Source organism: Electrophorus electricus, chromosome 14, assembly GCF_013358815.1.
Source record: "Electrophorus electricus isolate fEleEle1 chromosome 14, fEleEle1.pri, whole genome shotgun sequence".
Lineage (NCBI taxonomy): Eukaryota > Metazoa > Chordata > Actinopteri > Gymnotiformes > Gymnotidae > Electrophorus > Electrophorus electricus.
Window position 1 is genome coordinate 3004684 of NC_049548.1, and position 13661 is coordinate 3018344.

Sequence of the window (13661 nt, forward strand, 5' to 3'; positions counted from 1 at the left end):
GTAACACCAGATACCTCAGGTGTAGAGTTAAGAGAGGGTTGGTCTGCCTCAAGCGTTATATCGGAGCAGCCGGTTAGCCAGGACGAGGGGCAGGGCGATCCCGCGGAGATCTCTGCATCCATGACCGTATCGCAGCCGTCACTGGCCCCAGGAAACGCTGACAGGCCGCACACTCCTCCGATCCGTGTCCTGTCAGAGATAATCGTTCAGAGGTTAGCTCACGACCAGGCTAATTTCTGTCGAACTGGAAACGCAGAAAAGTAAGGTCAGGTGTCATTTATTTCCAGGTACGAGGGTGACAGGTACGGAGGAGTGTTCCATGGCGAGGGAGTCGCTTTCTTTCAAGGTGGCCATGTGTACAAGGTGCGCGTCGCGGATCAGCCGGTCTAAATGTTAGGCGAGATCAGTATGCAGTGTTTTTACCATATTCCTTCACCAGGGAAGCTTTGCAAACGGTTTAATGCATGGACGTGGAGAATACACCTGGGCGGACGGTTTGAAGTATGAGGTATGCCACTGGATCTTTGGTTCAACTTTTACAGAAACAAAGTAGTGTAGCGTTCTCCTTTGGCCTCAGTCACGGACAAAGAGTCATTTTTAAGAACAACTCAAAAATGAGCATACATGCATATACATGTTTATAGGTTAATTATATCAGTAATGATCTTTGAGTACATTGGATTCACAGGGGGACTTCGCGTCAAATATTCCAATGGGACACGGAACCTATACGTGGCTGGACGGTAGCACCTATGAGGGAGAGATATACCATGGCCTCCGTCATGGTGTTGGAACTCACAAATGTGCCAAGATGTCTACTGTGTACAAAGGGCAGTGGCACCAAGGCAAAAGGCATGGGAAGGTTTGTCCATCAAAGTCAAATTCGTAGAAATAGATGTTTCAATTAATTTTTACCTAATGCAATGCATCATTTGGTTGTAGGGTACAATATATTACAACCAAGAGGTCACATCATGGTATGAAGGAGAGTGGCAAAACAACCGAAGAGAAGGTTTTGGAGTACTCCGGTATGTGGCGACTGTCCATTTCATGTCGGTGCAATAAAGACTCCATCTGTTGCACATAGCCTTGTGACATTTGACAATCACTCACACTTCTAAATTATTGTTGCACTTCTCTCTCACCAAAGTTATCCATCTGGAAACGTATATGAAGGACAGTGGAAAAACAATATTCAAAATGGAGAAGGCAGGATGAGATGGATTAATCTGGGCCAGCAGTACAGTGGGCAGTGGGTTAATGGTGTCCAGGTCTGTCAGTAAATCCTGGCTTCTGGTGTTTCATCACTTTATGTTATCCTTCTACTATTGAGATAGTTGGAGAAGCTTGTTTTAGGACTCTATTGTAAATAGATGCCTATTTTCCCTGCAGCATGGACATGGGAAACACACATGGATCCTGAGACGAGTTTCTGGTTCTCAGTACCCCCTCAGGAACGAGTATAAAGGAGAATTTGTTCAAGGCATGCGTCATGGAAACGGATCGTTCTTCTATGCAAGTGGGGCAGAGTATTCTGGGGACTGGAAACGTAACAAAAAACATGGCCAGGTAAATCACTTAGTATATGTGTTCTTTGTCAAGTACATGTATATTTTACATTACTTGTATACTAGTTTTTTTTTTCTTTTCTTTTCATTTTTCAGGGAAAATTCATTTTCAAGAATGGCCACATATATGAGGGGGAGTTCATTGATGATCGTATGGCTGATGGGGGTAGGACACAGCAGTCCCTCTTTATGAACACAAGAACTGTATTAGACAATTATTCATGTAAAGTGGTTTTGCTGGCATTAAAAGATGGCAATATTTGTTTGTGTGCAGGTGACTTGCCCAGCAGAGCCAAACAGTTAAGTGGTAGCACCTCAATACTCGGGTCCGACATGGTTTTGAACATACAGACACTACTAAAACAAATGCCTGAATCAAGAAGAGACCGAGAGCTCAGACAGGTCTGTGGAGATTCTACCTGACATTCGTCAAAAAACATCACACTTCTCTATTTAGGCACATAGTTGGTGTACCATTACATTTATTACATTTTAGGAATCTTAACGTATCCCCTAGTTATTGGCCGTCTCTAGCTTGGTTATTTCAGTATGATGATGGTGTCTCATGTGCTTATATATGTTTAGGTTGAATTTGCCATAATGAGACATGCTACATTGCTGAGAGCACTATATAGTCTCTACAGCGGCCTTGGGCACAACCACTCTCCAGACAACACTTTCCTGCTTACTCGCCTGCAGTTCTGGCGCTTTCTTAAGGACTGCAATGTCCACCAGCATGGAATAACCCTAGCACAACTAGACCGCCTAACTGATGGTAATTAAGTTTGAATTTAAACTGATCCTAAACTGGTGGATATATTTATTCTTGTCTTTTGCATTTTGTTGTTATATGATTGATCAGTTTGCTTTGGTTAAACAATAGTAATAAAAAACCCAAATTAATCTCTTGAAGGATTTGTATGTGTCATTTGGAATGTCCAGTTATGTTATTTTTTTCTTAATGCAGAGGATATTTCTCCAGAGGAGGTTCATTCCCCTTTCAGTGCAATGTTACTGAGAAAGTATCTTAGTTGTATTGTCATTGCAGCATACCATATTTACTACAAACACATTGAGTAAGTAGTTTGTCAAGTGGAGGGCTTATTACTACTTACTACTCTTAAAATATTTGTTTCTGGCTAAAATCTTAATTATTCTTCATACCTCAGGTGCTCTGTCAATGTGCTTGAAGTGTGCTTCTCCAGATTCATGAGGCAGAACATCATTCCCAACGCAAAGAATATTAAAGGTCATGACATTCATTATATAGAGTCCTAAGTGCACCTATGGGTCTTATCGTGTTGACAGTGGGCGGGGCCAGGTTGATTGGCACACCCAGGGGAGGGGGATAAAGAAAGACATCTCTTTCCCTCCTCTCCTTCTGTTTATTTTTGCTTGGTGCACAGGTTAGACCACTCTTCCTTCTTTTTATTTTCTTTTTCTAAATAACATAGCTGTCCTTATAGGCAGCTATAACATCTCAATGCCTTTTCATCCCTGTCACTAAACTCATTTGAATTCTTCTCATTCACCAATGAAAGGCCTCACTGTGTTATCGTGTTTATACAGGATCTCTTTTCTGCCACCCTGTCCATGCTGTGATCGGCATGAAGTACATTGACAGATGCTGGGAGGTATACCAGGCTTGGTGTAAAGCCAACACTTCTGCCCTCTCTGACCAAACCATGACTGCCAGGCACTTCATCTGGATGTTTAAGGTGCAAGACCTTTGCAATAAAAATATTTCTAGTTTAGTTTTTTTCTTCTTCTTCTTGCGTTCCTGCATGACCATTCCATTGGTCTGCATGCCCAGGATCTTGGACTGTTTGACAGTAAGATAACTACACTGAGAGTACTGGAGATTCTCTCAGAGGAGAATCCTGAAATCTACACCACCACTCACAGCAACCTAGATTTGGAGGTTGGTCCTTCTGTTAAAGACCTTTAAATATTAGTGAAATAAGATATACATGTTACCTAAAAGGACATTTTGGTTGTATCAAAATTGCTAGAAGTTCTGATTTTGAGATCAGAGGTCATATTGAATATTGGAATTCTACTGCAGATTACATTTCTTGAGTTCTTTGAGGCTCTTCTGAGTTGTGCTGAGGTCAAGAGAATATGTGGAATCAGAACTGCTCAACAGAGCCAGTGTGGGCTGGAATACCTGGGAGAGACTGTGAGGACATTGAGAGGTGAAAGGAGAGACAGTTCCCCCCTCAGCCAATGGAATTCACCACAGGTGTGTACAGAGGTTCAGAAAATGGAATGGCTCTTGCTGAAGCCCTACTTAGCAAACATGGAATATGAATGTTTGCCAGCATTTAGTAGTTAATCCCAGGGCTGCTCCTGAATGAGATTTCAGTGTAGTATTTCAGGATGTGTGCATACATAGACACTGTTCCATTCCGTTCTCCTACAGAATGAAGCAAAAGTAAAACCCTCAGACACCATTGTTTCCTCTGCAGCTGGCAGTGATCTGGAGGTTTGTTCTCTTCTGTTAGGCAGTACATTTTCATTTCATGCTTATGTGCCCTCATGCTGTCCTATGCTCCTCTCTAGACTATCAAAACTACAGCGGCAAGACATTCATCTCCAAGTGAAGAGGATGGGCAAAGTCTTAAAAGTACTTTGGATAGGATTGACATTATTTCACCAATTAAATCAGTGTTCACACTGCAAATGGCAGCATCATAGAGTACTGATGTAGGTCATTAGATCATTTTTATTATGTATCAGATCAGGAGACCAATCCAGTAACTAAGATGGCGGTGTCAAATACAACTTGGGACGAGATGGAATCAAACAAAGAAGCTACAAGCTGTCTGTCAGTCATTCACACCAAAATGAGTAGACAACCTTGTATTATCAGCACAGGTACAAAAATCCGTTTAAAATTTGTCACACATTTTCTACTTTATATCAGAATGACTTTTCAGGCGATTTCACCATTTTAGACAAATTTCCAGTGATGCAGTAAAATCATGGGTTTCCTTAGACCTGTGTCAGGTGGTCTGAATAGCTGTCTTAAGTCTGTCCTTTTCTCACTTTGAGTTTCTGGTCATTTTCAGTCTTGGCTCATGCAAATAGTGATGTGGACATTGTCAACAAACAGGTGAGCATCAAACAGGAAGCAGAGAGCAGGCACAGGAACACCTCTGGCAGGTGGATGAGTGAGACCTGGAAGACACTCTAGGGAAGCCTCAGAGGCCGTGTTTCTGTTGGACTGTGCAAAACAAGGAGAAAGTGATGAAATTGTAGAATGAACAAGAAATAAATACAGGTGACAGCTGTGGCTGAAAGCTGGACTTCACCACAAGTGTGTACAGCTGCCCTTGTGCATGCAGTGGTTTGTTCTGAAAAACAGCCCAAAAAAAAGACAACTGCAGCCTCTGAGGCCTTCCTGGAGTCTCCTTTATGTCTTGTGGCTCACCTACCTGCCGGAGGTGTTCATGTACCTGCTTCCTGTTTGGTGCTGGAAAGCGCTCACCTTCTGGTTGTTTACATCCATGTCGCTGTTTGCATGAGCCAAGACTAAAAAAAATAAAAAACCACATACATGGTTGATTTTTTTCAGGACATCAAGATGAGAGAAATCCTGACCACATTACACCAAACGATCACGAGATCACATCACAACTCTAACTCACCTTTTTACTCCAACATTGGAAATTTTAAATTGCTTGAAAAGTCCTTTAGAATTGCTCGAGGTGTCACATGAAATCAGCATTGGACTATACTAAAATTTACCAACATGAACCCAGATCCAGCAGAGGCTTATTGTCTGCATACACCACTCGTCCTTTACTATAGTCTCAAGTCACTGTACAGACACTGCTGAAGGAGAGCTAGAGCGTTGGATCCACAGGACCCATCAGTTCTTCACACAGACCTTCTTCCCAGCCCACGAACACAATCTGCTGCTGACAAAGGAGGTGCAGGAAGAACAACTAAGACGGATTGGAAATCACAAAACCGCTCTAGACGGGGCCAAGGAGACAGCCAGGTACTTCAATAATTAAATAAGGTTATAGTGGCAGTGGTGGGAAAACCTTTGACTGTTCAGATTACCGGGAAATTTAGCAGGCCCCACTGACTTTAGAATGTTGCTTACTAGCGTGTGTCTTAACTTTTTGGATGAAGGGAGCACACTATTTTAGTGGAGTGTTGTTCCTAGATCTTCCCAAGTTCAAGACTGTTTACTCAATACACACTAAATAGAAATAAAGATGCAGACTTTGGAATTAATTGAAGAAGAGCTGGTCCTGTCTTTATTCTGAGCTCAATGTTACAAACGAGGCGTTGTCCAGAGAACGTCTAACAGTTTGAGGTGGGCACACCTTTTATACATTTTCTTTGTTTTTTTATAATACTTTTCCCAGGTTTCCACTATTATGTTCAAATCATACATTATTCAACATATGCAAATTGATATTCAATACTTCCACCAACCAGTGCTTGGTACCATTATGTTCAACCGAAGCTACTTCTAGTTTTTTTAAAAAGGGCGATGCTATTTCATACCACTGAGTGCCCATATTGTTTCTTCCGGTGCTAGGCCGGGATGTCCCGTCCTTGAACGCTGGCTCCCACCCCGACTGAGGCCCCTAGAGGCCTGACAAAAGAGGCCTTTTGAGGCTTTGTGCTGAAGCCCCTCCCTGCATGAAACCAGTTTATTCTGGACCATCCATACTTTACTGCTTACAATAAGCATTTAATTACCTCAGTAGTATATTGATCTGCCATTTTTTTCTAGACAGAGAGAGCAGTGGGAGGCAGAGGAAGAGACACAAAGAGGAGGAAGAGGAAAGTGACGAGAGGGGATCGTCATCTTCGTGATGAAGATCTCAACCATTCATCCCCTGCTCTTATGAGCCCAGTGACCTCTTCGGCTCTGAAACAACTACCCCCCCCGGTGGGAACAAGAAGAAAAAATAAAACACTGAAATGTTCAAAATGTTTTAATCAATCAGTTATCAAAACTTTATAAACTCAGGAAGATGTACATAAGTCCTTAATATAGTTCAAGAGTAATCCTACTGTTTAAAACTAAATGGTGTAGGAAGGAAAACCCTCACAAATAATCCACGTATCCCTGTACACATGACCACGTGTGCTATTTACTAGAAGGTGGCGTGGAACATCATTAGGTCACCATCTACACCCCGACTGCTTACTCGGTTCCTCTGCTCTGGAGTGAACAGCAGCAGGTTGTCCGTCAGCTGAAAGACAAGAACCGAGGGTTACTGGAAGAACACATCCTGTACCATCATACATTGTAAACCCATTCACTCTGGCTGACGGATCAATGTAATATACTGTTGTTGAAGGAAAAAGAATCAAAGCCATTGTCCTACTTCTGAAACTGACAAATGCACCAGAAATAAAGAGAAGAAGAGAATCCACCTGTTCAGTCCCGGGAGGTGAACACCAGTGGTGCCATTCTAGGCAGAGCTGAGGTGAGAGTGAGAAAGAGTGCATGAGTGCCTGAGGACCAGGTGCTTGAGACCACCTCAAAAGAGACACCAGGATCACCACCAACAATGCAAAACAGTACCTGTAGGTGTCATCTGCACTTCCTGGCCACTTTCTTCTGCTTGCGACAGAGGGCTCTCCATCTCAACGTCGCCTGCCCCGAGTGAAAACCTCTCTACTGCTGGGCTCTGGACTGCAGACAAGCTGCAAAAGGCCGCTGGCTGCAGGTACCGCTCAAAGTCCAAATCTGCAACACACTAAGAAAACAGCAGCAAGATACTAAAAGGTCCCCTGAGCAATAAATGGGCTGATTTGTTCTACAGCATCATAGCGTGGGCCTGTGGTAGCTCAGTGGTTAAGGTACTTGATTTAATCGGAAGGTTGCTGGTTCAAGCCCCACCACTGCCAAGTTGTCACTGTTGGGTCCCCAAGCAAGACCCTTAACCCTCAACTGCTCAAATTTTACTCAGTCATAATTGTAAGTTGTTTTGGATAAAAGCATCAGCTAAATGCCATAAATTTAAATGTAAATCAGAAGAAGGGCCTTGGGATTACCTCTACATGGGGACTTTCTGTCATGTCAAGGTTTGCACTGATGGGAGATCTATAAAGACAAGAGTCAGAACGAATAAAGTTAAAAACAACTAAATCACACCTATAGGACAACCCAACAGAGTTTGTGTTTAAGTAGCAACATGTGTAAGTCATAAAAGAAAGCAGACTTGAGTAATGGAACAGACAGCTCCTTTAATCTGCATTATTATTGGGAATAAATTCACATCATAGAATTTTGTCTGTTTTATGTTTTACAAAACATCCATCATCAGAGACAAGGAAAAATGACACTGTCTGCCTAAACTAAAAACTAGTGTAATACAATTACACTGATTAATGCAATTAATCAAATTACATGATTAATTACATGGTTTGGCTGTAATAACCATTTAGGAAATTCTGTATAGTGGTGTTCCTCCCTGCCTGTCAGTCAATTTACATGTGCATGCAGCAGGGTAGGCCAAAATGTACATCTCTTGAGGGAAATGTTTTCGAGAAAGACTCAACCCTTTAAGTCAGATTCAAGTTCACTCCAAATTTTTGACTCTAGGATAGTACAAATGTAGGGCTGCTTACCGTTCACCATTAGGCAAGGCAGCATTGTCAGAGGGAGCTGGAGAGAGGACCTGTGGTGTGCTGGACATCATACAAGGGGAAGAAGGCGCAGAAGCCTGGCGATCCAGACTCTCAACTTGTGGAGGAAAGGTTGTAGACACAGGAGGAGAACGGGAGAGACCCGGGGAGCCAGACCTAACGGGGGAGGCATCTGTTGCTGGGTGAACTGCCACTAGTTCAGGAACTACGGGCTCTTCAGCTTGCTCATGGGAGGACTCAGTCAGAGCGTCAGACTCGGGAGTGGCTTCCTCAGGCACTGTACAAAGCTGCTCAGGGAGATGGAGCGGTAGTGTTGCCTCAGGCTGATGAGGGCAACTGTGCGCCTGGATCTCTGGAGACTGGCTCACTGGAGCGTCTGCTGGTGCGGTCGCAAAGTCGGAATCGGGTGTGTCGTGTTCAGCGTGCGAGACTCGAGGTGAGGCAACAGGGGCGAGCGCGTGGCGTGTAGGACTGATCGGGGGTGGCTTGGGGGAACAGGGAAAGGACTCAGGAGGGCTTCGAGAAGTGCGGTCAGGAGTTGCGGTGGGGGAAGCTACTTTAGCAGGAGTAGCGATAGTCACGTGTGGAAGAGGAGAGGCACGTGAGATGACCGTGGATCGGTGCAGCCTGCCTGGGGTGCCAAACTTTGACACACGGGGGGAAGGCTGGGGCAAGGGGGCTGCGCTCAACCGTGACGATCTCCTCACGGCACCTGAGGGCGAAAGACAACAGGCGTTACCAGTGTTCCTCTGAAACATGAAGACCAAACATTCCATCGCTCAGTCCGGCCAGTACTACGGTTGTAATGAAGTCGTACCGACTACTTTGGCTGGACTCTCCACCTGGAAGAAGCCTCCATGAAACATCACGGTCTGGGCAGCTGCCGTGTTGGCTGCAGCATCAGGGGCAAGCTCGCCCTGGAGCACACCTGCAGCCCCGCTAGCCTGCTCCACCGCGGCCTGCCTGGCCTTCATGGCGGCCTTGACGGCGGCCAGGCGACTCTTTGCAGCGGCGCTGGCTCCCCCACCTGCTCCCGGCTTGCTTCCAGCCACAGGGGGCTTCTGCAGGACCACGCACACACACCAATTAGGAATCCATCCACCAATTGTAGGCCAAAATATAATCTATATGTAGTCAGATATAGTCAAAGTAATAAAAATCTGCAGTGTAATACACAAGGTTTCCAGAGAAACGGCATGTTTTGGACTTGGGTCCTTCATCAGCTCTGCGAGCAAGATGCATCAATCCAAAATGGTTTGTTTCTCTGGAAAACTTGGATATTACACTGTAAATTTTTAAATTATGTCTACATCTTTAACCACAGCATCCTGCGGTTACTCTCTGGAATCTACACGACTGACTACAATAAGGAAAACGTCTAAATTTGAACTTGCAAGGGAGATATGATGTTACACGGTCATTTCATATACCTTGAGAACCTTTTTCTGCTTGGTAACAGTCTTGGTTTCCTCATGCCATCCTCTAGACTCTGCCTCTTTCAAGGCATTGAACTTCTTATTAACATCTTCCACCTAGCACAAGAGGCAACCCTGATCAGAGCAAACTACAGCCTAGATGTTGACAAGTCATGTCTTTCGGCTTCTTACTCAACACACAGATATGCAGTACAACATCCATTCAATGAGTATTTGGCACTTCAAATCACCTGAAAGTACACCATGTCCCAGAAGCCCTGTAGGTCTGAGCAGGTGGTGATTTTCTCCCCACGGCCCAGGTCACAGTCATCCACCAGGCCCCTGAACTGGCCAAAACGCTCCTTCATCAGCAGTCTGGCCTGGCCAACAGCTGTACGCATCTGGTCCCGCACTGGACAGCCAGGGAAGAGTGAACACATGCCCCTTCAAGACTGCATCAGCATCGAGCACATAAAGGTGAAACCATCACACTTAAGAAGCACGTGCATTTGAACACTCACTCTCTTCAGGTACGGAGGAATCATCAAATCGTGTCTCCCATAACTCAGACAGCCCAGTCAATCGCTCCGTCTCACTGGCCATTACCGCCCTACAGGACACACGTGAGCATTATATACAGTAAACACTGCACACAGGAGACGCGTGTGCATCTCTCTCGAGGACACAAGTAGATTTGCTCTCTCACCTGAAATAGGAGACGTCATGCTGAGGCTCCGGAGGGGAAAAGGGTGGAGAAGGTGAGGCAGGGGATGGAGCAGAAGCAACACGTGAGGTAGAAGCTGGAGGAGCACTGGACACGCAGGATGGAGGAGGGGAAGGAGGAGCAGGAGGAGGGGCAGGCGGCAGGGGAGTAGCAACGGTGAGCTCAGTCTTGGGTTCAAAGGAGAAGCTAGAGAAGGCAAGAGCAAGATGTTTACAAAAAAGGTAGAGCAAATGTGAAGGATGTCCACCTCCCAGGGGCAGTTCACCAACACAGGAATCTTAAGGGGGGGTCTGTACCTTATGCAAAATTTTGCAATATTCCTTGCAATATATTAGAACACTGAACTCTTGATGCAACTTTTGATGTAATCTCTTGGTGCAATCTTATTCGGTGGACTATGTTTTGTCTTGATCAAACACCCACAGAACACACATCTGAACTGCCCGAGGTTGCTCAGGATGCTCACAGCATACAAAACACAAACAACATACTGTACAGCCCCACCTGGGTGAGAGGAAGGTTTCAGCAGACTGGGGAGAGAGGGGCCTAGACTGGAACATTCTCAGACCCACAGGGGCTGGAACACGAAACCTTGAGGAGCAAATGAGGTTCCAGTCAATTTGGCTTTTTCCACCATCTTGGCCTCCTCAGGAAGGGAGGGAGTCACTGCAGGGACCTCCTCTTTGGCAGGCTGCTGAAATACATTCCTCATTACCAACAACGTCTCGGACCAGACCATTCCAAACACGCATCTAAAAACCACTAATTACTAGTTACCTTAACAGCTGGCATGGTCTCCTTGTTTCCTGCTGAGAAGTAATATCCAGTTTAGAAATATATGTACAAATGCCATTTACAATGCATCTTGTTTATACTTCATCTTAATACCTTGCGTGGTTTTCCCTCTGTCTGTAGAGGGTGCAAAATGTTGTCTGCTAGCAGATCTTGTTTTAACACCTCCGAGGTAAAAGCACAAAATCCCCAAAGATAGGAAAGAGGAACATAAAATATGTATATGTTAACTAGTTGGGGGGCAGGGGGATATGTAAAAATAAAAAGTTACGTAAACAACAATTCCAGCTGTACCTGCAGTAGGTTTAACTACAGCTTTGGCTGTTGCAGCTGCTGCCACTGTTCTAGAGCTTGATCGAGTAGCTGGGGCCTTTACAGCCAGTTCAACTATAAAAGACAGAAAAGATGTCTAAATGCAAGATGATAAAGAGAGTTAATAATCCCCTTTGAGCATCGTGATACAGGCTGATCACATCTTTGTTGTAAATACTGTCAGCAGTTTAAGTACAGCAATTCTGTCCCAGCTGCTGGTTGGGCAGAACCACGGCTGGTGCTGTGCACAAGCTCAGATGATGAACAAGCAAGCAAGCAAGCAAGCAAACAAACAAAAGTGCATGATTACTGTAACAGAATCCTGTTATTAAAAAAAAAAAAAAAAAAAAAAAAGATTTCAGGATTAGAGCAGACAGTTTAAGACAAGTAAAGAAGGATGCACTCTTACCTTTATTTAGCACAGCCTGTCTCTCAGTTAACTGCTGTGTTCAGAATAGAGAAGATGGGCATAAATGCACATGTACAGATTTTTCCCAGAAACTTCAAGATGAGGATTACTGGTGCCCAGCTAAGGTACTTACCTTCAGCTGTGGCTGCTGTTTCATGGACCGAGTCACTCTGGTGGACTGCACAGATACCGCGGTCTGAAACGAGTGTCAATGAGAACTACATCTCAAACACACATCCAAGAGCAGGTTCAAGGGAAATGATTCAGTCGTCCTACCTTAGCTGTAGTCAGTACAACAGGATTGGAGGGCAGGTAGCCCAAGGGCTGTGGGCGGTAGAGGCCAAACTTAAACACCCCTTTCTTCTCCTTCTCCCGCCTCTCCTTCTCTTTTTGCAGTGCTTTTTGCTCTTTGAAACGTGCCAGCATATTTTTCCTCTCTTCTGCAGCACTGTTGCCTAGTCAGAAATGTACTGTGTTATTTGCTACACCACTTAATGGAATACGCTACTAATTTCCTAAACCATGCAACTAGAATTTTTAGTCCACGAATAGCAGCATTATCAATGCACTTATACAGCACAAATGTACATGATTTGCAGGGTGTGTGGGATTGGCAAGGGGCCCTTTTGTTTTCTACCTGCTTTTGTTTTGTGTCCAGTTTCTTGGGCAGGGATGACTGACTTTTCAAGAGTTGACAAGTCCATGGAGAGCTCAGACTCAGGGAGCTGATCCAGGCGTCGACGGAGGTTCTGCATTCTTTCCCTGTTCTCCTTGTGAGTTTGAGAGCGTCGCCTGGACATCTTGACTCGTATCATAGAGACACTGCTCTCATCGCTTGTAGAGATGTGCAAAGCGAAGTCTCCCATACTGCAAAAGCAAAAATGTCACACTTCATACACCATACCATTCATATTATATATATATATATAATATATAATATATATATATATATATATATATATATATATATATAAATAAATGTGTATATATAAAGAAAGAAGCAATAGTCTACAAACTTGGAGTACTAGCTACATTACATATTGGCTGCATATTATACCTCATCATTAAGGGCACCTACGAAAAAGCAACAAAACCAATAATCCAATGCCGAAACATGAGACATCTAGGATTTGTTTCTAGTCACACATATTATCGCACGTATATCACTAATATATAAATCACTAAATTAACGAAACGAGCAAGCTAATCTCACAAGGTAGATTGTTATGTCTTGTTAGTTTTGCTGATTTTGATCAACCTGGAGCTAGGCACCGACAGAGCCCTGCACTACCGAACACAAACATGACCAACGAGGTGGCTGTCTAATCCTAACGAGAGACATACAAACGACAAACCTGCAAGGAAGCAGGCCAAACTGCCACTTCCATTTCAAGCAGAATAATTCAAACACACTCGAGACACACGTCAACACTTAAAAAATAATATTAGTCAGCTAGCTACACTTTTTTGTACGGATTAAGGAACGTCAGAAGGTAGCCATCGTTACCGTGAGCGTTTAAGATAGCGAACTAGCAAATGTTGTGCGGATTAGTGCTTTTAAAATATACATTTATCTATAATTATCGGTGTTGATATATAGGTTGCAGGTTTTTACCTGTGTTGGTTCGCTTGTATATGTGAATATTATCTCTTCACTGTTTAACTGGGGCACAGAAATGTTAAAAACTAATAATAAACAAACTACGTCGAAACTCCAGTCTTCGTTTACAACCAGCAAGATGGCGGGTAGGTTTTGAAAGTTGGGCACTCTTCTTCTGATTCGCTGATCGTCACCAGGAAGTATTTAGTGATTGGTT

At 44.0% G+C, this 13661-nt stretch overlaps 2 protein-coding genes across 2 annotated transcripts; one reads left to right on the plus strand and one right to left on the minus strand.

The window, feature by feature from the left end:
• Positions 1–305: 305 nt before the first annotated feature.
• On the plus strand, positions 306–6480 carry rsph10b (radial spoke head 10 homolog B). The gene is made up of 19 exons (XM_027013440.2): positions 306–363; positions 440–508; positions 689–862; positions 943–1028; positions 1151–1271; positions 1393–1569; positions 1665–1734; positions 1843–1970; positions 2154–2343; positions 2536–2644; positions 2738–2817; positions 3138–3286; positions 3382–3489; positions 3634–3810; positions 3991–4053; positions 4131–4194; positions 4308–4445; positions 5382–5574; positions 6325–6480. The coding sequence occupies exons 2-19, from the start codon at positions 461–463 to the stop codon at positions 6380–6382; spliced, it is 2133 nt and encodes a 710-aa protein (XP_026869241.2). The 5' UTR covers positions 306–363; positions 440–460; the 3' UTR covers positions 6383–6480.
• Positions 6481–6556: 76 nt separating this feature from the next.
• On the minus strand, positions 6557–12710 carry dlgap5 (discs, large (Drosophila) homolog-associated protein 5). The gene is given in 19 exon segments (XM_035533531.1): positions 6557–6790; positions 6975–7022; positions 7126–7300; positions 7599–7647; positions 8175–8904; positions 9010–9253; positions 9623–9724; positions 9859–10019; positions 10129–10217; positions 10314–10517; positions 10836–10908; positions 10911–11025; positions 11109–11140; positions 11220–11288; positions 11418–11510; positions 11845–11878; positions 11978–12040; positions 12121–12299; positions 12482–12710. Coding segments are annotated over 18 exon segments (2685 nt in total). The 3' UTR covers positions 6557–6790; positions 6975–6978.
• Positions 12711–13661: the final 951 nt, after the last annotated feature.

Bases quoted from the DNA above. Each gene is read 5' to 3' on its own strand.
- rsph10b (XM_027013440.2), top strand. From the start codon at position 461: ATGCATGGACGTGGAGAATACACCTGGGCGGACGGTTTGAAGTATGAG. The intron at 2,818-3,137 runs GTCATGACATTC...GTGTTTATACAG, and splicing joins CAACGCAAAGAATATTAAAG to GATCTCTTTTCTGCCACCCT. The intron at 5,575-6,324 runs GTACTTCAATAA...ATTTTTTTCTAG, and splicing joins GGGGCCAAGGAGACAGCCAG to ACAGAGAGAGCAGTGGGAGG.